The sequence below is a fragment of the Pantherophis guttatus genome, chromosome 6 (assembly GCF_059756535.1).
Source record: "Pantherophis guttatus breed Tessera chromosome 6, ASM5975653v1, whole genome shotgun sequence".
In the NCBI taxonomy this organism is placed as follows: Eukaryota; Metazoa; Chordata; class Lepidosauria; order Squamata; family Colubridae; genus Pantherophis; species Pantherophis guttatus.
Window position 1 is genome coordinate 72,568,594 of NC_142068.1, and position 25,333 is coordinate 72,593,926.

The 25,333-nt window shown below is 38.5% G+C and overlaps 1 protein-coding gene across 2 annotated transcripts in view; it reads left to right on the forward strand.

The window, feature by feature from the left end:
• The window catches only part of PRKG1 (protein kinase cGMP-dependent 1), an 873,884-nt gene that overhangs the window by 197,545 nt on the left and 651,006 nt on the right, over positions 1-25,333 (forward strand). For both annotated transcript variants that reach the window (XM_034425955.3, XM_034425954.3), the window contains exon 2: positions 3,368-3,534. In XM_034425955.3, the coding sequence (XP_034281846.1) occupies positions 3,368-3,534 (167 nt within the window). The remainder of the gene's footprint in view (positions 1-3,367; positions 3,535-25,333) is intronic.

Consider the following 25,333-nt stretch of genomic DNA (forward strand, 5'->3'; position numbering starts at 1 on the left):
TACCAAAGCACACGTGGAAAAACACAGAGATGTAGTCTCCCTCTCTGCATGTTTTTATGTGTGTGCAAGAGAGAGAGAGAGAGAGAGAAAGGAGAAAGAAAGAGAGTAGTAAGGAAATGGGATTTCTCATAAAGTAATGTGTTAAATGGAGAATCAGCTAGTATAATTGGTAAATGATGTTTTTCCTTAGTTGGACTTATGTAGAAGCTACTTGAGTTTCATCTGCAACCGGCAGCAACATTTGTAGATTTTCCCAATGGGTGGTTTTGGGGAAATCAAAGATGGCTTCCACTTATCACCATGGGGAATCAATTGATTTCCATATAGGCCTGGCTGTTTTGTTATGTTGGAAGGAAAATCCATCTGGTTCAGTTCCAAGCCAGGAGAAAGGCACTGGAAATAAAATGGAGGCTGGAGGCTATTGGAAAGAGAGGTTCTCTTTATTGATGAAGCAGAATCACCACATGTGATTCTGGGCAGCTGACAAAATAGAGTTTAGAGTAGGGTCGGTTTTTATACCTTCTGGATTCCTATGGGGGGGGTCATGTAGAGGTCATGTAGGGGTCATAGCTGGCTCTATAGGCAAAAGAGGAAATGCAAATCCTAGATGTTTGTCTGAGCTAATTTTGTCAACCTTTTGTTTGTTGCTCATCTGAGTTTCTGTCTTGACCCAGTCTTTCTGAACGGATTACCAAATCTGCATTTCTAAAAGCTGGCCTCCTCAGTTTCTGCTTGGGGCAGGGAGACTTGGGCTGGTTGCTGTTAAGATTTTTTCACTGATGACAGTTTCTTGGGAAGAATTAATAGCTGATGGAGAAAGAAGAAGGTAATCAGAGCTTGATAAGATTTGCCATGAACAATACATTAAACTAGTTTTAATTTCTGGTTGGACAGGAAGTTAATCTGGATAGTAGGCTTTTTTTTTAATATGCCATTTCTAAAGCAATAAAACAATTTTATTGTTTGTTTAGTTTGGGGATTCTGTTCTCTTCTTCACATTTCATGGAAAAGACACATTTATTTTATAGTTCAAAGATATGTTGTTATCACAGACAATATTAATTTGCTGTGGAAATGCTAAGACGGTTATTTGCTGTTGTATATAAAAAAGAATCCCATAGTAAACATTTTGCAAACAGACCAGCGCATCCTTTCATATTTATGTTTGAACATTAATTTAGTTCACATATCAGATGCTTGTTTGCTTAAAATCCCTTACATAGTATTTAAACAATTACGGTCTGTAATCTTTATGTATGGGGTATTATCAGATGGATAAAATAAGATTTGATAGACATTCTGGAGGGAAATCGAATATGCAAATGAAAATGAACGCAGAACTGTTAATATTTGTGCCTGACTGGCTCAGAAAAGGAGATAATCCTTAAGAGTTGATGGTGCTTTATTAAAAATTTGTAAGACATTATGAAGAACAACAGAACTGATCCTGCATGCTTTGTAAAAGTACTGAACCATGGAGACTTTTGAAAAGGTTATCCACAAATTACAGAACAATTAGAAGTACACAATTGAAAAAAAAACCCAATCCACTTAATAATTTAAAAAGTATAAAAATATGTAGTGGTCTTATTTTTTTTTTAAATTAAATTATTAAATTCAGATGAATATTTGTTATAGCAAAAAGGGCCAGGTGATTAACATTTTATTCAAAAATTGGATAGTCATGTTTGTTTGTTTGTTTATTTGTTTTGCTATGGAATACTGGATAGTGGGTGGGAAAAATACTAAGTTTTTCCCAATAAAGGACAGCATCTGGTAGATGGGCTGAAGCTGGAAAAGTCAATATGATAGGTGCAACTGCATGATTAAAGGCCTTTTGTAATTGCATCAAACGTGGGAAAAGGGGATGGGAATTTTCCAGACATACACACACAATTTTGTATTTACAGTAGATTTTGCTTCACTAACTATGCATATACCATTCTACGCAATTACAAACATAGCATTTTACATTTTATCTGTTTTCCTCTCTTGGTTCGGCAGTTTCTTTCTGGGGGTTTCTTTCTGGCTTCCTAATGCTTTATCCTAAGGAAGAGGGAAAACAACTCTTTTCGAGGCTTGTGGGACTACAACACCCTTGTCAACTATCCTCCCTGACATCTAGCCCACTGTCTGAGAACTATAGACTTTTCCATTAGCCATTTTGTTCAATGGATCTCTTTCTTGGGTTCAGTTTCCTCCTGCTGGGCCTCTGGTGGCAGATACCTCCTCTTTGATATACACAATATTACAAGTCCATGCTGTACAATCCAAAAATGTCCAACAATCTTCTCTTCCATTATATGATGCTTTTGCCCTTTTATGTTTTAATGTTTACAACTAGAAGACAGGTGTTTTAATCAGGGATGGTATTCACTTACCTTCACTACTGGTTCGCAAACTGGAGTGCACACTCATGTGCACTTGCTTCGCTTGCAAGTACCACCTCCGCGCATGCGCACAACCTTCTGTGTATGCTCAGAGCGTCAAAAACGGGATGTGATGACATCCGGATGGGTGGGCGGAGCCTTCCACAGCCGCCATTACCGGTTTGCCCGAACTGGATAGAACCAGCTGAATAGCACTACTGGTTTTAATTAAGCTTGAAGCTTCTCTCTGTCTACATGACACAGAATAATTTTGACCCATAGACTTTGTGACTGTTGCATCATCCCAAGTCCATCATATATATATAAAAGACCAGGACTTGAATGGTCTTGGTCACTAACTCAACCTTCTTATTATTCTATCGTGCTCTTGGAACTCTGCTCCAATGATAACTGTTGTAATAGCATTTGTGAAGGATATCAGGTTGCAGCTGGTTAGAGCAAGCACTTATTAAGGACTTATGCTGATTTAATAATCTACTCCTTACCTTCTGCATAAAGGAAATTGGGTGGCTTTGTGAGATTATTGCCAATTTAATATTTTCTGAATTGTACAGATATCCTGTTTTCCCCAAAATAAGACATCCCCTGATAATATGCCCAATCGGGCTTTTGAGCGCATGGCAGTAAGGCCAAGCACTTATTTCAGGGTTCAAAAAAATATAAGACAGGGTCTTATTTTTGGGGAAATACGGTAGTTAATGAGGTCGTTAATTATTGTACTGTCCTATATTCTTGGGTGACAGGATAGGGTCATCCTCATAGCCATTTTGGGAAGCAAATGCAGGGGAGGGGACAATGCTATCTTTAGATAATCTTGGTATGAGTAGAGCAAGGTGGGATGATACCTTAACCTGCTAATCTAAGTTTAGATTTGGGGTTGGTGAAAAAGTTTAAATCTCTCATTCCTATGTGATCTTTATAAGAAGGCTGATTGGTACAACCAACTTGTACAGTACAACTTTACTTTCTCTCTCTAGGTCAAAGGACCTAATAAAGGAAGCTATCCTTGACAATGACTTCATGAAGAACCTGGAATTATCTCAGATCCAGGAAATTGTGGATTGTATGTATCCAGTGGAATATGGCAAAGACAGTTGCATCATCAAAGAAGGAGATGTTGGCTCACTGGTGTATGTCATGGAAGGTATGTTACACAATTGAAAACTGAGAATTTATGTGAAGTATATGCGTGCTTGCTTTTTCCCTTACCTTACCTGATTGCACAGAGTTGACTTCTGGCAGACAGGAAATGTTCTGAAATTGTTCAAGACCATCATAATATTCTGGAACAACTCTTAAATGATTCCAACTTGGTTTAGGTCTGGTGTGCTGCAGTTAGGACTTATTCTAATGAGGAGAATCATTACATATCACAAGTCTCTCTGTGATTTGCTGCAGGGTTGTTTAAAATAGTCCATGTAAAAAGTAAGAAGGTTGACAAATACACTCTCTCAATAAGGGAGGCTTATATAGGACACAGATTTCAATTGCACCATCCTCACAATTCTTCAAAACTAGTGTGAAGCGCAACTTTTGATTGTCTTTTCTTTGGCCTCAAAATGCTGGAAATGGGTGAGAAACACTGGCAGCCATGTTATTTTTTTTTCCAGTTGACCAAAGGAAAAGTTGTAAACATTGGGCTCAGGTGATGTTCCACCTTTTCAGCTAACCACAACTTCTGAAGGAATAAAACTTCCTCGTTTTTTTATATTCAGGACATGAGAAATACAGTATGCAGCACAAATATGCTCTTGAGAGCTTTCTAACATTAAGGTTCCGTTGGTGGACATGCGAGTCTGGAAAAGGATGCATTTGAATTTAAATCAGCTCAAACATACCTGTTCTGAAGCATCTTTCCCCACCGCTTTCAGCAACTCTTTTAGTCAAACATCTATTGTCTTGGAGTTGTCTGGCTATTGTGAAAGCTCAGACAAAGAGGCTCCTTTTTGAAGGAGGCACTAAGAAATGCAACATGCACACCCTCATCCTTTCTGAAATATCTTTCAAGCTTTGTATCTTAAGCAATACATTTCCCCGTAACACACGTGTCATATCTCTGTCTAGCCAACGCAAAAGTAATCAGCAACAAAAATAGGAAAAAAAAAAAAAACTCCACTGCTAACAGCAAAGAAGATTCCCTCTCCTTGATTTTTATTGAAATGCCTTTGGAAATAGTGTTACTGTACTGGAAAAAATAGCATGGTGCCAGGCTTTATAACATGTTTCTAGCTAAGGGCAGCGTGTGTGTGTGTGTGTGTGTGTGTGTGTGTGTGTGTGTGTGTGTGTGTCTAATAGTTCACTTGATCCCTGGAGCTGCGATATGGGCTGAGGGAAGGATTTGATACAGGCTGTTACATAAGCAGAGAAAATCAATCCGAGAGATCTTTTTGCCAGGGTGGAGAAATTGACTGGAAACTGACCAGGAGTATTAAGATCATGTTAGCTGATTAGTTCTCTGTATTTCTGAGGTTGCTGGGGATGCTGGGGAAAAAAAATAAAACCTTGTTGTCTGTAAAACCTGGAAGATTTGATGCAGCAAAAGTCATACGCAGACCCCTCGCGTACCTTGGCATTATAAAAAGATCCAGCTTTGTTTTAGTTAAGAGTCCAGAGGCATAAAAAGGACAGTTGGGGCTTCAAAAGATCGAGCGTCATGGAAATGAACAGAACCTAATCTGGAGCTGGTGAAAAGAAAACAGTAATTACCTTATGATTCTGTTACTGAGCTGATTGCATCCTCTATGCAGATATTCGCTGTACGGTTAAAGGACAGAGTAAATACCGAACAGACGATTCACTTGTTCTTTTGAAGACTATCTAATGCCAGTTGAATGATTAAAGGCACCACATTCCCACTTCTTACAGTTCAAAGATTGGTGTTTGGGTCAAATCCAGCTCATGGGACCTGACAATAGCTCAGCAGATTATGAAAGTTTTACTGAGATGTCTTCTAGGATTCTGTTTCCGAGATGATTTTCTTCCCATTTGCAGTCAATTCCCAAGGCAGCGGTTTTATTTTGAAGAATGCTCGAGGTTTGCGGTCTATCCTCTACTATTTCCTTATTTACTTACCCTTAAATTTTTGTAACCCTCTTTAGAATATACCTTAACTTTCTGAGTTTCCAAACAACACCCTTTGTAACATCCTTTGTAATATTGCAACATAAAAAACAAGGCAGAGTCCTTTCTCACTCTGTCAAAAGACTAGAAATTTCAAGGGCAGTATTGAGATTGGTATATGTTCTGACCCAGCTCCCGAATCACGACAAACCATCTGAAGTTAATTCAAAGATTCCTTTATTAGGAGCGCCAGCAACCCTGGCAAAAAGTTTCTCTCTCAGCGCAGGCTAACAAGTCCAGCTGGGAGATGAATAGTTGTCTGCCACATCTATTCATCTTTGCCCCCGCCTTTTATTCCCTGAGCTAGGGTGGTTTTTTGTTTTTTTTTTTAATTTGATTTATATGCCGCCCTTCTCCGAAGACTCAGGGCGGCTTACAATGTGCTCAGCAATAGTCTTCATCCTTATACAAAGTCAGCTTATTGCCCCCACAACTGGGTCCTCAATTTACCTACCTTAGAAAGGATGGAAGGCTGAGTCAACCTTGAGCCTTGGCGAGATTCGAACCCTGCAGTAATTGCAGGCAGCTGGTCTTAATAACCAGCTTAATAACAGGGTGCCTTAAACCACTGTACTACCAAGGCTGTTGCTTTGGTAGCAGTGGTGCTTTGGTGCTTTGCTAGCAGCGGTGGCTCTTCCTTCCAAAGAATTGGCCCACGGATTTTCACTGCTCTTCTCTTCTCTGCCTTGTGCGCATCTGTGCGTCAGGCACTGGACCCAGCTGTTCTTCCTCTTCCTCATTAGACACATCCAGACCTGGGGGCTGTTGATCGACAGCCCAGGCTCCGCCTCTCTCTCTCTCTCTCTCTCCCTCTCCCCCCCCTCTCTCTCACTGAAAGCTCCATTCCCTCTTCCCCCTCAGAGCTTTCAGGTTGCCTTGATGCTGACCCTGACTCCCACGCCTCCTCCTCATCTGATTCGGTTGCTGGAGCGGCCAGCAGCTGACAGGCCACAATAATATAGTTCTCACCGTGTAAGGATAATTAATTTTAAAATCACTGTTATTCCTCTGTAAGGGATCAAAATGGGGAAAATACAATATTTTAATGTTATCATTGATGTACAGTACCTGGATATTTGTTGTGGTCTGCCAGCAGCCTGCGGAGCTGGCAGCGGAATCGGACAGTGAGGAGGCTGGGGAGGAACATGGGCCAGTCCTGGAGTCTGGGGAAGGCCCAGATGAGGGCTCTGCGTTGGAGGCAGAGATGGGGCTAGGGCCATCTGGGAGTGATGCACGGACTCCGGAGCCCCCAGAGTGAGACAGCAGAGAGGCAGAGGAACAGGAGGAGCCTGTTCCTAGTGCATGCATGCGCAGAGCTGCCAGAAGGCAAGAGCAGCTAAAGCAAAAGGGATGACTCAGGAGTAAGGCCAGGAGATGATTGGCCCCTCCCATAAGGCTTAAAAGAGAAACAAAGGCACTTGGGCCTTTTTGCAGGAAAGCAATGTTGCTAACTCTGTTTCCAGTCAGCGTCTCTTGTTTGTTTCTGAACTTCATGGGCCTTTGCCAAGTAAGGCCTTTGGCAGGGTGTCAAAGAAGATAAAGGTTGGTAATTATCCCGAAGGACTTCTTCCGAAGGACTTGTTTTGTAACTAACTGGGACTCAGCTGGGAATGAACGTAATTCTCAGCTGTTACAATAAAATAGGTTTATTTGGGATTAATTCTGACTTGTGATGACTCAGTAAGCCTAGGTCACAACTGTATCTTCATGAATTTTCTTTAATCTTCTTTTGTACATGATGTGTAATACAATGTTATTGCAGTTATGTCAGATATTCTAACAGAAGAGACACTCTCAAGAACCTCAAATAGGTTTAATAATCTGTACCCATGTATAACCATTTCTGAGATATGATGCATCTGAGAGAATGGACTATATTCTGTCACTGTGTTTTCAAAGTTTTGGGAAAAAGCAAGTGGTGTTATTGTATTTCTACATTTCCTATACTTTCAAAATATAGTAACACATATTAGAGCCCTGTTGTTGATCATAATCAGTAGTGGTAAATTAAGGTACCAATTCCGACTAAGCTAGCTGTTGTTTTTGTTGTTTTTTCTTTACTAAAGAAATGAAAGTACACTGAAACTGCAGGTAGTCCTCGAGTTATGACCACAATTGAGCCCATAATTTATGTTGCTAAGTCAAACATTTGTTAAATGAATTTGCCCCATTTTACGACTTTTCTTGCCACATTTGTTAAGTGAATCACTGCAGTTGTTAAATTAGTAACACTGTTGTTAAGCGAATCCAGTTTCCCCATTGACTTTGCTTGTCAGAAAGTCACAAAAGGTGATCACATGACCCCGGGACACTGCAACCATTGCAAATGTGAATCAGTTGTCAAGTATCCAAATGTAAATCACGTGACCATGGGGATGCTGCAACGGTCATAAGTGTGAAAGATGGTCATACATTCCTTTTTTCAGTGCCATTGTAACTTTGAATGGTCACTAAGTGAACTGTTGTAAATTGAGGACTACCTGTAGTAAGTTTAGGTGATAATGTTATAAACAGTATAGTAGTCAAGATTCCAGCTGATGTGTTAACTTGAATATACATTATCTAATATTGTACTTTTCATATAAACTTGTACACTATATGCATTGTACACTTGTATAAATTCCTCTTAGCTTTTTTGTCTATTGTTTGTTCAAGAAGGCACACAAAAATATGTTGGTAATTTTTAACTAGTTATTCATTGATCACAGAATTGAGTAGATTTATATTTTGCCTTTTAACATTTTCATGAAATATTGGGAATACATTTCCAAAATCCTTTTGTCTATAGGTCATATCCTACACTTGACCAGGTGTATGTAGGTGCTTTCTCAAATTCCTGTCTTGGATTTTAACCTACATCCTCATAGAATCAGATCAAGTTTATTAAGTCTGCCAAAACATACATTGTGTACTTTCTAATATGCTAAAACAGCTATTAGAAATAGATTAAGTTGTTGTACACCAAGACATCACATTTTGTGTCTAATACTGTCTGTTTTCCAGTCCAGTTTTTATTGGGATCCCAAATTATTTAAAAGAAATACTTCAAAAAAATATTCTTATGTTCAACCATTGTGGGGAAAAAAGAGAGATTAAACACATAAGCTAAAATTTCCCTTTTTGTTGTCTTAATGACTGTCTACATCCTCTTTTACAAATTTGTATGCAGACGACAGCATATGTTAACTTTATTGGCAAGAGGTTTATAAAACCTGAAGGTGTAGTTTGCAGACATTTTAAGCCCTGCATTCTAAAAAGCGTGTGCTGTCTCTGATATTCTCTTGAGTACATGGACTCCAGTGTGTAAAAAAAACCCCCAAAATTAAATTGCATAGATTTTATATACAACTATCAGTAGAAACCTTCGTTTTTCATGAAGTATTATATAAAGCTATGAGAACTGCAGCCAATTCCATTTTATGCAGATTTAATGTCAGTTTGCTAACCTTCATCCACCTCTGGATCTCTAATGACCACAATTGAAGTCAGACATGAGATACACAGTTTGATGTCCCCAGTCATCAAGAAGGGCCATACTGTTGGCCCTTCTTTCAAGCCACTTCTTGTTAAGGGAGCATTAGAACCAGGGGTGAAATGTTCCCGGTTTGGATTGGATCGGGCAATCCAGTAGCAATTGTGACGCGAGGCTCGACCCACCCGCCCAGGTGTCATTACTTCCTTGTTTTAACCAGGAAGTAATGTGTTTTTAACCCTCTGCGCATGCGCAGAAGATTTTTCACATGCGTAGAGGGTCTGAGTGCATGGCGCGTGCATTTCCGAACCGGTAAGGAAGGTAAGTAGATTTCACCCCTGATTAGAACAGTATAATTTGATAAAGGATGACATGGAGAAGTGTTTGAACAAGTATCTTCCAGCACCATCTTTGTGATCTATCAAGTGAGGCCCCGTTGTCCTCACTGTTGTAAGTGTCCAGTTGGTAGTCCCCAGCCATTGTCTCTTCCCCTCCTACTGCAGGTGACTCTGGGACCTCCACTGCCTGATGCGCCACCCTGGACTTCTTGGGAGTTTTCCGGGGTACTTTCACTGCCTGTCCAGGGCTCCCAGCCTTAGCCTGTGTAGTAGGGACTGGGCATTCGGCCACGCGATGGCCTGGTTGATCACTGCTTGTCTTCTGACTTAGAATAATGGAAGATGCGGCAGACCTAACAAATATATTCTTCCCCAATTAAATTTTGCTAGTGCAGTTCATCAGCCCACACAAAAATGCGCCTAGGCTTGAAACCAGATTGAAATAGATTTAAATAATGGATTCCACTTTTTTTTTTCTTTTTTCTTTTTTTTTTTTTGGAGTTGTTAGCCTATTGACATTTAGAGGCTGTATCAAAAGGAGACAAGCTTATGTGAAAACCTATTGCATTTGTCCTTCTGTGGTTCTCCCACCTTTGAGGCCGACAATAGTGTCGCTACACAGTTTTAAGCCCAGCAGGACAACTGTCGTTTGTGGCAAATGAAAGTTGGCAGCTTTACTTTAATGAGACCTTTTCACAAGACCCTTCCTTCAGCTTGTTTTAATACCTTGCTGAATCTCAGCCGAGAACTCATTTCCATCTCCTCAGTGATTCCTCTCTACTGACACAGTAACTGTCAGCTCAGCTTTCACCCCTGCCTCACCTTACCATCGCTGGGGCTTGTTTATTTTTCAGTACATATATAGACTGTGCAGCTTCATTTAAGCTCTGAACCAGGCCTGTGTGACTCAGATGAGTTCATCTCATCCTAGCCACAAAGAAGCTAGCTGTTAGGATCTAGGTTTGCTTTGAGTGCTTGTTGATGCTATCCAAAATAAGATTTTATAAAAGCCCATTTTCAGCTAAGTACTTTGTTCTGTCCAGTACAGTTTCCGTTGAAAACTACAATCATCCTAGTATCAAACATGGTGGTTTTTTTTTAAAAAAGAAACTATTCTCTTTTTAGTTCTGTTAACTTTTTTTTTCTTTTGATTCAAGGATTGAATGTTTAATTAAAATATTTTCCTGTATATAGGGTTCAGGTCAGGAGTGGGTTCTACTTACCTTTACTACCGGTTCGCAACGGGATCACATGCACGCGCTTGCTTCACGCGCGCATGTGCCTTGCTTCTGCACACACGCCTTGTTTCTGTGCACGCGCCTTGCTTCTGCGCATGCGCAGATCGCTTCTGATGACGTCAGGGTCAGTGGCCGGAGCCTCCTGCCAGTTTTACTACCAGTTCTATAGAACTGGTCCGAACCTGGGACAACCCACCACTGGTTCAGGCCTTTGTATGTAATGAAACAAACAAAATGTTAAAAAGTTATGATATTTATGTAGTTACTTACCAATCACATCTAAATTATATTAAAGTAACCAAAATATCTTTACAATCCCAAAGGTGTGTCACAACTTTTGAGCACCTCTAATGTTTGGAAATTGAAATTTGAAAAATTTGACACACCCTAATTTATGCATTCAGTGGTAGAGAGGGAGAGAGGAGAGGGAGAGGGAGGGAGAGGGGGAGAGAGAGGGAGGAAGAAGGAGAGGAAGAGAGAGGTGGGAGGGGGATGGAGGGAGAGAGAGGGGAAGCGAGCGAGGGAGAGGGGGGAAGAGAGAGAAAGAGGGAGAGATTTGATAAATTTATTTATTTATTTATTTATTTATTTATTTATTTATTTATTTATTTATTTATTTATTTATTTATTTATTTAGCTTATATGCCGCCCTCTCTCCAGAAGGACTCAGGGCGGCTCACAGCAATAAAAACAGATAAAATCAATATTAAGTGTTAAAAACCATTAAAATTCCCCTTAAAAACCCCTTCAGTCCAATCCGGTCTGGCGGAATAACCATGTCTTAAGGTCACGGCGGAAAGAGTGCAGGTCAGGGGCCACCTGGAGCTCCAGGAGGAGTTGATTCCATAAGATAGGTGCATCCACAGAGAAAGCCCATTCCCTAGGAGTCGCCAGATGACACTGCCTGGCTGACGGCACTCCAAGGAGGCCCTCTCTGTGGGAACGCACCGGGCGATGGGGAGCTGTCGCTGGCCACAGATGGTCCATCAGGTACCCCGGGCCTAGGCCATGTAGGGCTTTATAGGTAATAACCAGCACCTTGAATCTCACCTGGAGGGCAACCGGTAGCCAATGCAGGTCACGCAGGAGGGGTGTAACATGAGAATGTTGGGACACTCCCATCACTACTGCATTCTGCACCAGCTGAAGCCTCCGAGTGGTCTTCACCAAAATTACTTTGGTGCTTGCACTAAAACTTTATCATGGGTGCCCACAGGATATGGTCTAGTGGTTAAGGCTAGAAAAGAAGAGACTGTGAGTTTAGTGGGTGACTTTGGGCCAGTTAACCTTTCTCTGTCCAACTCACCTCAACAGGGTTGTTGTTATGAGGAAGATAAGAGGAGTAAGGTGTGTTGGATATGTTTGCCCCTTGAGTTATTTGTTAAAATAATAAAGGCTGAATACAAATGAATAAATAAAATAAATAAATAAAAAGTCAAGATGGCGGCCACAACAGTGTGATTGAAACTTTGCATGGTTTTTTTTTATATCTGTTGCATATCTGCTGCATTTTTAAAAAATCTCTGTATATAAATTCCAATATTTTCCCTTATCATCCTTCTTATCTTTCTCTGTGGTTATTTAAAATAGAACTGACTAACTTTGCTTGGATGAATTTGTTGTAAATTGGTTTCCAGCATGCTTTTTCCAGTAGTTATATGTGGTGTGTGTGTACGGTGTGTTTTCTAATAGCACATAAATAATAGCAAAAGAAGCATTAATAATATACTGTAGTGGGTTGGATTCACCTCTAGTCTTTAAACATCAAAGTTCAAACCCATAGAAACTAACAGGAGTTAAATTAGCCATTGTGGCTATTTTTTCCTATTTATTATAATGGAATTAAACCATGAAAAATTTAATTAATTTCTGGGAATTTTACAGTTCTGTTCAGTTAAGTGGCATAGTGCCTGCATATTGGACAGATTTTATTTTATTTTATTTTATTTTATTTTATTTTATTTTATTTTATTTTATTTTATTTTATTTTATTTTATTTTATTTTATTTTATTTTATTTTATAGGATGTGGTGGCTCAATGGCTAAGACACTGAGCTTGTCGATCGAAAGGTCGGCAATTCAGCGGTTCGAATCCCTAGTGCTGCGTAATGGGGTGAGCTCCCATTACTCGTCCCAGCTTCTGCTAACCTAGCAGTTCGAAAGCACGTAAAAAAATACAAATAGAAAAATAGAACCCACCTTTGGTGGGAAGGTAACAGCATTCTGTGAACCTTTGGCATTGAGTCATGCTGGACTCATGACCATGGAGACGTCTTTGGACAGCGCTGGCTCTTTGGCTTTGAAATGGAAATGAGCACCGCCTCCTAGAGTTGGGAACAACTAGCACATATGTGCGAAGGGAACCTTTACCTTTACCTATTTTATTTTATTTTTTTATTTTACTTTTTTATTTTATTATTTTTATTTTATTTTACTTTTTGCATTTTGTTCTGCAATACCTGTTAACAACCCATCCCCACACGATGTTCATTGCTTTTAGTGAGTGCCATTCAGGAGCTGTTGAAAGCAGATCCTCATGTAGGACCTATCTAAACTTAATCTCCAACTCCAATTCCATTGCCTGATCTCCAAAATTTCTTCTCATTTTTCCTCTGACCCACTAAAGAGGCATGCATGATAGCAACAGTCTCCGTTGGCATGCAAGGAAGTAAAACCTCATCTCCACCCATCTTTATTGCTGGGCATGTTGACATGGTGCAATGGTATATCGAAGGAGGGGGTGTTCTCCTTATTAAATCTTGCAGATGAGTGAGCATCATGAGTCCCTTGGTTTTAACTTTCCAAGCATGGCAATTGCATCTCAATGGTATCACATTGCAGTAAAAGAAAAAGAAAAAAGAAAGACAAGTAGTTGGAAATTCAGTGTATAGCCAGTTTTTGACTTGCAGAATGATTGGTTTTAATTTCTAAATATCCATTTCTTTCCCGAGGCATTATCTTATACGCTGTGCAGTAATATCCTGTGAACCTGAGCATTACCTGAAGGTTACTTAGCAACCATGTTTTAATGAGTAAACGGTTGCTTGGTATGTGTGTGTAAATGTGAGTGTGTGTGTGTATGTGTGAGGCAGAGAGAGGTGAGTAAATTTCCACTACAGACTGCTTGGAAGAATCAAACTACTTCTCTGTGTCCTCTCCGAACAGCAGGATTCCACTCAATTGCTGAGGCTGATAGAAAAGAGAATAAAAGGAAGGCTTTTGTGACGAGTAAGAGAGCAAAGTTATTATGGAATGGATCAGCTCCCTCCAATCTGGTGCTTTTCAATTGGAATTCCACCGTTCAGAATTAGATGGAAAATTGGGAGATATGGTCCTAATGCATTTAGAGCAGGAGTGAAATTCAGCAGGTTCTGACAGGTTCTGGAGAACCAGTAGCGGAAATTTTAAGTACTTCGGAGAACCAGCAAATACCATCTCTGGCTGGCCCCAGAGTGGGGTGGGAATAGAGATTTTGCAATATCCTTCCCCTGGAGTGGGATGGGAATGAAGATTTTGCAGTATCCTCCCCCCAGGAGTGGGGAGGGAATGGGGATTTTGCAGCATCCTTCTCCTGGAGTGGGGCGGGAATGGAGATTTTGCAGTATCCTTTTCTTGCCACCCCACCAAGCCACGCCCACAGAACCTGTAGTAAAAAAAAATTGAATTCCACCACTGATTTAGAGACCCAAAGTTGGGGAAAACAGAGTCAACACCTTACCCTATCGTGAAGAACCCAGAAAGTTTAGGTGCATTTAACCAAATATGATTTCTTAGGAATTCTCAATTGTGTTTTAAAAGCAGTATATTTTATATTTATACTAAACTGGTTGATTTTTTTTTTTTTACATTTTAATAAATTGTGGCTTCTAGCAAAATAGAATAATTTTTCAGGCCTGTGCTTCTTTATGAAGCTATCTCAATCTTTGCTTAGTTAAATACCAAAGGAAGAGTTGAAGCTCAGGGCCAATTGGAAATTTTCCTTTGTAATCTTAATGCAAAACATTGTTCTCTGTTATATTCTTTATATGCATGCCTCCTTTGGTTGAATAAGCTCATCTTTCTGCAATCATTATTTTTAATTAAACTATCCACAAAGGTCATTATGAGGAGACCAGGCAGCATTTTAATATGGCCAGCCATGTGCTGGGTTAACAGCTATCAGATGTGTGGGTGTCATATTTTCTTAATGAGGATCAGTGTGCCATTTCATCATTTAGAACTAGAAACCTTTATTGTTTTTTCACTTTTTCCAAAGAGAGCTGCATTTAGTGAGGCATTGTTTTAACAGCTGAAATATCAGGTGAAATTTTTATTTGGTAATTAATTTATTTTTGAGAATTATAATGGCCAAAATACATCAAGTTAGGGAATGCTTCCTTATTGAAGACCATGGTCAAGTGCCCAATCTCTTTGATTACCCAGGCTGTTTAAATTGTATTTGATTTATTTAATATTTTTAAAGTTTGACAAAATTTTGACAAAAATGCTTTTTATTCTTTAAATATACTGTAACAGTAAAATCTAATACAATCGAAACTAAACACATTTAGTGATTCTTCAAGCTGTCTAAGGTTATAAACATCTATTATTTCATCCAATTCCCAGCTCTATCTGTAGACAAATTCATAAAATATCTTTCCAGTCCTGGTATCAGCAGAAAATCCATAAGGGTCTAATAGAAGTAACAACATACTTTCCTTTGACCTCGATCAAATAAACCAACCTTATATTCCTTCCTCTTATGTCATGCTCTCAAACATTTATTTCTAACAGTTTTAATCTTTAGTTTGTTCAAATATTGTCAAAGGGTTTTATTTATCTTCATTTCTTCTTTCTTCCATTGCATAAAATTCTTCCAATCTTTAATGTGCACTTTTTGTAAATTCAATAGGAAGAAAAAAAAAATCCAAATCAGTCTCTCGGGTTGTCCTTTGTATTTCTCTTTTAAATTTTAAAACATCTGTCAGTTCCTTTTTTAGAATCCAGTGAAATTCCTTTTCTAAATCATTCTCTTATCGGTTGAACATATTCAACTTAAGTGATAGTTCAGCTATCACTTTTGATAGCATCTCTATCTGTCTTGTCAGATAAAATTTATTCTAAATCTGTCATTTCTTTTGGACATAGATTTTCCATAGAAGCAGATATCATTACTGACATTGTTGTATAAGATAGAAACTTTGCTGTTGATATTGTGGCTACTATTTTCTGATTCCATTCTTCAAAAGCCTCTTTCAGTATTTTTATTGTTATAATGCTTGCAATTATTTTTGAAATCATGAAATTACTTATCTTTGTTTTCTCTTGTAAAAATCAGAATCTATTTCTCACAAGAAGCTGTTTGTTCCTTATAATTAATTCCAAACTCCTTTTGTAGATATGTAAAAATTTCAATATTCTAATTTTATCTAGACCCATAATTTTCTAAGATCAAAATCTTATTTTCCTTTTTGCTGTTTAAGCTTATGATTAAAATTTTCTTTCATTAAAGATTGAAAGCAGACTCATTCGATGTTTTTCAACTTATCATTCCAAAGATCTGTAACACCTTAAAAATAATTAATGAATAATGTCTAAAACTAATTAAAAAGGGAGGTTTGTGCACTTTATAAGTGTCTGTCATGGTTGCAAGTAAGATGACTAATTTTGTCATGTCCTGGCATTCAAACCCGTAGAAAAACACTTTCCTGTTGCCTCCTCATGAGGAGCAGCTGTCTAGCACACATAGGGTTATCTCCTGGCTTCTTGTTATCGGGAGAGGTTCCAAAGAACCAGTCTGTTCACTGTTTCCTTGATCTTTGCTGCAGTTGCCTTCTGTACTTTTGCAGAGCCATCTTCAGTTTGTCACATCTCCCCCAAAAGTCATTTGAAAAAATATGTTGCAATTTTAAAAAGCCTAACCACTGAAACAATTAACTGAAATAATTAGTTTCCAAACTTTCCTCCTAATCTGGTAAAGACATTTTCTTTTCTGCACTTTAAGTCTGGAAAACTGGAGTCATTCTTTGTTTCAAGTTTAGCGGCCCCCTGGAAATGATATTGCCTGCTTCTCCATGTTGTAACACTTTTTTTTTTTTTACTATTATGAGCACTGCCGTTTGCTTAATTTCATGGAAAGCATGGAGCGGTCTCCTGCGGAGCAGGGAGGTTGGACTAGATGACCTCCAAGGTCCCTTCCAACTGTGTTACTGTTACTGTTACCTTTTCCTTGTTATTTCTGTTGACACATTTGAAAAGGTAACATGGCAGGGAGGAAGAAGAGGGGAAAGAAAGCCAAGGCAAATCTGATATCTTGCCAAATTTGGGTTTCATCAAATCTCTCCTGATTGACATGGTATGTTACTGCTAATAGAAAATCAAATGAGGAAAATCAAATGCATTGTAATTTAATTTAATTTAATTTAATTTAATTTAATTTAATTTAATTTAATTTAATTTAATTTAATTTAATTTAATTTAATTTAATTTAATTTAATTTAATTTAATTATTTAATTTAATTTAATTTTTTAATTTTCCCAGGGTCTTAAATGTATGGCTGAGGTTGTATCTTGGTTAATTGTTGCTGCTGACTGTTTTTTCTTGAGTACTATATATCTTATTTATAATTTTGTTAAGGGCAACAGAGCTTACCATATTTTTTGGAGTATAAGACGCACTGGAGTATAAGACGCACCTTAGTTTTTGGGGAAGAAAATAAGAAAAAAGCTGATTGGCAGGTGGATCGGCCTCCCCCAATCAGCTGTTCCCAGAGGTGAATTTTAGCAACAGGTTCCTTGGTTGTGAGCTCTGTGCCTTGCTTTTTTTTCTGCCTCTGAAAGCCTCTGAAACAGAGCTTCAGAAAAAAAAGCCTCTGAAGGTCTGTTTGGGGATTTCTTTTCTGAAGCTTCATTTCTGATGCTTTTTTCAGCCAATGAAACCTCCATTTGAGAAGCTGGGCGGGGCTACATTCAGAGTATAAGACGCACCCAGATTTTCACCCTCTTTTTTTTTGGGGAAAAAGGTACGTCTTATACTCAGAAAAATACGGTATACATCTGCAAGCACTTTCTCCCTTGTTCAAATGCAATGGGAAATTGTTTCTATTGACATTAAAGAGTTAGAGAAAATTGTTCCATGTGTATTTTACAGATTACACATCTAATTGGGGATTGGATTTTATCACTGCAGTGTCGCAATCACTGTCCATAGCTTTGCATCTAGAAGGCCAGATATATTGAGATTTTCTGTAACTTTTCCATGATTACAAAATGTCTCTCTGAATATCGGAAGACCTCTTCTCTTTTGCTAGATTGCTTGTTAACCCATCTGAGCAGAGTAGATAATCATTTGAAAAACAGCATATTGGGAAATGGATTGTTTTGCTTTTAATTCCTTGTGATATAATACAAGGTGACAATAGAATTACTTTGGAATTTGCAAGTTTGCATAGTACTGATTAAAACTGAAGGGCATGTTTGTATGACAATATTTACTTTGCAGATATTTACATGAACACATTAAACATTCTTGTAGGGATACTTCTACATAGCATTTGGTACTCACACATCTACTTCATTGCCTGGGAGTCAGCATTACAGAAGCAAATTTCTACTCAAGAAAACCACAAAGTTTTGAATACCTCCTATCCTATGAGCAGAAACTATTTGTGGATGATATGCACACTTTTCTGTCATGCACATAGCAGTGGTGGGATTCAAATTTTTTTACTACCGGTTCTGTGGGTGTGGCTTGGTGGGCGTGGCAGGGGAGGGATACTGTAAAATCTCCCTTCCCACCCCACTCCAAGGGAAGGATACTGCAAAATCCCCATTTTCTCCTGATCAGCTGGGACTCGGGAGGCAGAGAATAGATGGGGCGGGGCCAGTCAGAGGTGGCATTTACCGGTTCTCCGAACTACTCAAAATTCCCACTACCGGTTCTTCAGAACTGGTCAGAACCTGCTAAATACCACCTCTGGCACATAGTCGATCCGGATAGATACCAAACTCTGCAAAAAATTTTTTACAATAAATTGTAAATCTTCCCTCAAGTTTTTCTCTGGCCTGAAATAATTGATATAGGAAGATAGAGGACTACAGAAGGGAAAAGACGAGCAGAACATTAGCACGGAACTGTTCTAAATCCAGACTGCAATCTGTGAGGATGGGCACATTTGTAGCTACTATGAAGAAGAGGAGTTCTCCATCTGGATTCCTGCCGTATATGACTTTAGTTGGCTCCATGCTGTAGTTCTTACAGTTGATACAGTTCATTCTGGTTGGGAACAGAACAAATGGGAGTTAAGAGTCCAATTATCACCCGAGCAATAAGTTCTCTGGTTCAGTCTAGGCATTAAAACTTCAAACGAATTGTCACAGGGAACTGAATCCTATGAAAGGGAATCTGGATTTAGCTCTCCAATCTCCTGGGGCTTTTTTTTTTCTAATACTGTAGCTTTCTTATGCAACAGCAGGGATTAAGAAGTCTCCAAAGCTGTGACTGCACAGAGAAACTCTCTTTTCCATATACAGATAGTTCTCGACTTACCACCATCCCTTTAATGACTGTTCAAAGTTATCATGGCACTGAAAAAGTGTCCTATGACCATTTTTTACACACTATGACCAGTAGTGGGATTCAAATCCCTGTGCTACCGGTTCACTATCAGTAGCACGCAGCGCTTCTGTGCATGCACAGAGTGTTTTTGATGATGTGTGGGTGGGTGGGCGGAGTCTCCTGCCACCGCCACTACCGGTTTGCCCGAACCAGGGCAAACCGGGAGCAACCCACCACTGGTTACGACCATTGTAGCATCCTCATGGCCACATGATCAAAATTTGGATGCTCGGCAATTGGTTTATGACGGTTGCCGTGGGGGTCATGTGATTCCCTTTTGTGAAGTTCTGACAGGCAAAGTCAATGGGCCAGATTTTCTGGGCAGCCATGTTACTAACTTAACAACTGCAATGATTCGCTTAACAACTGCGACAATAAAGAGCCGTAAAACAGGGCAAAATTCATTGAACAAAGGTTTTGCTTAGCAATGGACGTTTTGGTCTCAGTTGTGGTTGTTAAGTTGAGTACCACCTATATTAGAAAGCTGGAAGATGAGGGTCCATGAAAAATGGTAGAGGAAGGCTTGTAGGCCATGCTTTTTTTTTTTTTTTTTAATTTGATTGTTTCATCATTTAGGGCACAGACAAGGCTTTCCTGCAAAATAATATATTTGCAATAGTGGCGAATATCTGTAGCTCTGGTTTAGGATGAGGGTGAAGGTTCATTCTCCGAACTGTTGGGTTGATTTCTGAATGTTTTGCTGCCAGGCTAAGTAAGATCTCCAGCAGAGGTTAGGGGACATCAGTGTCCATCTTCATCTGTGGATAAGGGCTTCGTGTGGTCAGTACAGTGGTGAAATCCAAATTTTTTTACTACTGGTTCTGTGGGTGTGGCTTGGTGGGCGTGGTGTGGTGTGGCTTGGTGGGCATGGCAGGGGAAGGATACTGCAAAATCTCCATTCCCACCCCACTCCAGGGGAAGGATACTGCAAAATCCCCATTCCCTCCCCACTCCTGGGGGAAGGATATTGCAAAATCTCCCCCACTCTGGGGCCAGCCAGAGATGGTATTTGCTGGTTCTCTGAACTACTCAAAATTTCCGCTACCGGTTCTCCAGGATCTGTCAGAACCTGCTGGATTTCACCCCGGGTCAGTAAATCTTGTGATGGGTCAGGTGTGAGTGTGTCTTGTATATAGAATATATTATTTATATTATTTTATAATTATATATATTACTGTTAAACGAGTAGTGAAATATACATGCCCAATCTTCTCACAATATAAACCCAGTGTGGGTGAGGGATTGGTGTGTGAAACAACACCAATACTTTCCCTAGTAATAGTTGAGCTATTGAGTTTTTGTTAATGCAACATGAGTAGCTTGTAAGAAATGAAAATCACAATAAATTATACATTAAATCAAAGAAGCACTTATACAGTTCTTTCACTAGTCCTTGAGATTTAGTACAGAAAGAGACAGCATATTTTGACATGTAATTGAAGGCCTCGTGCATATAAACAGTTTTTTGTGGGATGTAATAGTCAAAGCCATTGACTGAAATCAGAGAGCTCTTTGTATATCGAAAGCTTTGAAATAATAAAGGACTGAAACATTTCTTTAAAATGTTGGCAGTGCATCACTTGCTTAAAAATCTGACATTTTGATTGCTGGAAGTCAAATGTTTTAATGCATTTGCAAAAGAAATTCTTAAATATGTTAACATTAGTGATAACCTACAAAGGCTAGCTTACATTATAGCAGAGACGGGAAGTGTGTGGTTCTTGAATTGTTGCTAAATTACATCCCTCGCCAATCTTGATTGTTAGCCCTGTTGCTTGACAGTTGTATGTCAGGATTATCTGGAAGGTAAAAGACTTCTTTCAGCATGAATTGATCTTTCAATAAAATTCATTATTTAAGTGAGCATATGCTGAAGTGAAAATGTACTCAACCCAAATGCTTTAGAAGTAGGCTGCTTCTATTTGAACTGTTCATTAAATAAAAATGAATGATATTACAATGCCCCAATTCTAGGGAAAACAGATCCCTATTTCCATCTCACTCCTATTTTATACTTTGATACTCTCTGTAATAAAGATAAATTATATTTCAGCTGTTCAAACGCTTAGGGTAACTTTCCTATTTTGTCCCAGAGAAGCTTAATTATTTAGGGTTTGTATTAGAAATACTCATATAAACTCATGTTGATACTTACATAAAGAGGAAAAAAAATTAGGTACCTTTGTTCACATTAAGATGAGTCTGGAACAAAAAAGAAAAATTGGTAGGAGTCAGAACTATGTTTCTCCCCCGCCCCCAAGTGTATATAAAAAGAAAAAATTCCCAATTTTCTATAAGACTACAAAGATATTGTCTTTTGACTCAACCTTACTATTTTGTTTTCTTTTGTTTTGAGGAATAGTAATTAATGTATAACCAATCCTTTTTGTGGGGTACTTGTGCGCTCTCTCCCAAGCTTTACTTATTTCTAATTCATTCCACCATTTCATTTAAGAAGACTAAGAAGGAACCAGGTATCTAACCTCAGCTTATCATACCTGGTTCCTTCTTAGTCTGTCCAAAATGCCATTACATTCACTCTTGCAACATATATGGTGAATCACTTCTCAATAAGCCTTAGCAACTATGTTCTAAAGCAGGGGTGTCAAACTGGTGGCCCATGGGCCGGATGCGTCATGCACAGGCCACACCCACCCCACCTCCATGAAGGGAAAAAACCATCACAATACATCACATGATGTGACGCCGCAAATTTGACACCCATGTTTTAAAGGGCGATAAGTGAGATGCAGTTTTATGGTTTTCCCACTCCAGTACTTGCTTGTGAGAGTAGTTAACCAGGCCAAAAATATGTAGATACAGTAAGATGCTGCATATACCTCTCTTTATTTCGGTATTTAGGTCCTTGGGCTAACATGTGATTTCTTGTCTATGAAAAGAGACTCTCAGTGTGTAGTGAAAATATCACTTGGTGGGAAGAAAAGAACATAGAAGGGCTGTGTGATTAACTACTGAAGCAATGGAGGAACAGTTTGGGCCATGTACAGACAAAGGCTTGTATGGAAATAAATATGCACTGACATTATACAATTGTTGATGCTTTTGGCATATGCTCACAGATTTAAGTATGAATAAATAAGCAGAAGAACACAGTGTATAATGGAGTAGAGCAAGGCTTTATGAAAAAAGTGTATAAATAATATAAGATGTGTAAAATCTAAATCTAATTATACTGGTGAAACAGGATGCTAAATTTTCATGAACACATTCATTAGGATACATACATTGTTCTGCACAACTTGGCATTTTGGTTTCCTGCCTTTGGTTTTACCTGTTTTTCCTTGATTAATCCCAGGGAAGCTGTGGGGACTTTTAAAGAAGTCCCTGAAGGCAGTTTTGGGATACAGAAGAACGAACAGAGAGCTTTGCGTAGAAAAAAAGCAGAAACACTGCGAATGGAGAAAGCTGTACATCAGGGTTGTGTTCCTACTCAAAAATTGAGTTCGTAAGTTAGCAAATGCTTTCAAATTCAGCCCTTGGGTCTTGAGTAGCTAGGAATGCCCTTTATTAATTTTAGCTATGACCCTCCCTAAGGAAAATGGGCTTGTTGCCATTAAAGATGAACCGGCGGCCATCTAGATTGAATTGTTCTAATGTGTTACCCACGGCACTGATGAGGAATTTAACCACCAAGGTACACTATTGTGCTGAAGGCCATTGTATTGCCAGACCCAGTTCAATGGGCAAAATGTGTACGTATAGTGTATTGAATGGTTCTTCAATGGAAATATTTATTTGGGAGTATTTCTATTTTATAGGCACTCAGAAATAATATTGTAAATCTAAGGAGTCTTGTTAAATGAAGGCATATAATCTAATTAATTTTTGATGTACATTATCAGGGGCTGATAGAGACTAATATGATTTTTAAAAGGATTAGTCATTAATGAACATCTTCAATTACATTAAATGGGACTTAGAACAACAGCAGGGAAATATCCTGCATTGTATAGGATATTTATCTGAGGGAACGATTTCTCTTGAGTGTAAAAAAATGATTGGTTTGAGCATGGAGGCTGAATATAATTGCTAGAGGATCTGTTTTGTGCCATCTGATTTCGTTTGGAAAATAATAAGCAATACTGTAACTGCATCCATGGTTAAAAAAAATGATGCTCTTCTTTCAACTTCATAGTGCTTATTATTTCTTTTCTTTTTCCTGAAAATTGCCCAAAGAATTTTTATAGGAGATTATCTCTTCCTTTAAAAATAAGCATTCCCTGCATGAATCATGAACGACAGGCAGATAAGGTTTATGAAATAGATACATTATGTCTAGAGCATTTATTTTTTATTTTTAAAAAATTGATTTTAGTGGTTGGATTATGTTAAATTGTTTAGCTTGTGTTTTAATTGTGCATTATGGCTAGAGTCACATGCAAGTAAGGTGGGCGGCTATATAAATGCAAGAAATAAATGCATTTGGGGAGCATGAAGAAAGATTGGGATCTATGCCAGTATCAAAGTTGGCCAAAACTGGAGATTTCAATATACAAAGACAAAGAACAGTTCATTGTTCGGTCCCATTTGTTTTATGACTTGGAAACTTTGAAACACAACTACTGTTTGTAGTAATGAGCGGTACAGTTTCACAATGTCATTGTGATGGAATGTGCACCTGCAGGAGCAGTGGGGAAGAGTTTTGGCAACACATATCTTTCCCAGAGAGAGGCCTGGATTGAGAGACCATGCAATGCCAAACTAGTTGGGACAAAGTGGAAGAGGTTCAGGGTAGCTACACCCTAGAATCTCTCAGGATTTCTCTAACAGGTTAGAAAGTTATACCTTGAGTTTGGCAAGATTCTGTCCATTAGGTGTAAGCAAACAAAGAATTGAATTTGATTAAATTTTGCTGCCATCTCAGAGCTGATAATCTTCAACCCTTAAAGAGAAGTGTTATTTTGTTTTCTTTGGGAAGAACTCAAGAGTTCAGCTCTTAGAGTTTGATAGACGGAATCTTTTTTTCAGAATTTCCATATGAAATGTGATGTGTCCTGAGTTACAGTGGGTTGCATCTGTCAAACAAGGCTATCTAACATGGCCCCTGCTGTCTTGATAAATATCTCTCCAGTGGTCTCCATGATTTCCACCATGATGATCCTCTGGAAGTCTTTAAAAATCTGGCTGTTCTCCCAGGCTCTGGATTAAGATAGCTGTTGAGTTCCTCTTTCGTATATTTTGTGACATGTTTGTCTAGATGGTATACTCTTCAGTTTACTTTTTTAAAAGCCATATTTTATAATATAAGCTCCAGGATATTATATATTATAATATTATATATTATAATATTATATATAAGCTCCAGGATATTATATTTTATAATATAAACTCCAGGATCTCTCTGGAGTCAGACCGAATCAAATCAAATAACTAAGTAAACTGAGTTATTAAGTGTTCATAGAAGGTGCAACTGTATTTTGAAAAAGAATGATAAAGTTACTGTTTATTTATCTATTAAAAGTAAAAATAAGGCCCTGTGTTCCTTGATTCGGCAGTATTTTAAGTTGTATTTAAATTCAATGATAGATTCCTTTTGACTAGTATTGGGAGAAGGCGATTTTGAACAGACCCTAAACACTGCATTTGCTTGATAGTTAATCTACTCTATTAGAAGTGCCAACGAACAAGCTGCAGTTAATGAAAGCTTATGTAGTTCAAATTCTGAAAGAAACCATTCAAATAAAAGCTAATGAATAAGGTATTAAAGAATTGGCTAGCAAGCCAATTAATTTATTATAACTAGACTATCTAGGAAAGCATGGCTAAAATTATGAGTGCTAGAAGAATCAAGCGTAGATATAACGTAACTTTCCCCATCCACTTAATTAAACTGGAATGAACTTCTCTAGAGGTGAGAAACAAAGGCCAAGTACTTTCTTTCAGTAGACTTGTAAATGTAGATTTTATTTGTACAATTTTTAATGGTGCAAATCCACCTTTGAGTTATATATGAAAATGACCTGCACATTTTGGTGGAGTATTAATAATGTACGAGTGGCACACAGAGTTTGCTATTGGACTCACCAAATTCATAGTCTCCTGATTACTCCTGACATTTTGCCCACTGTGTCTCTTGCTCAGTTCCTTTCATTTGCATAAAGGTTAGAAGAAGGAAAATGAAAAAAAAAAAGGAAAGTTGCAAGGAGGTCATAAATCGA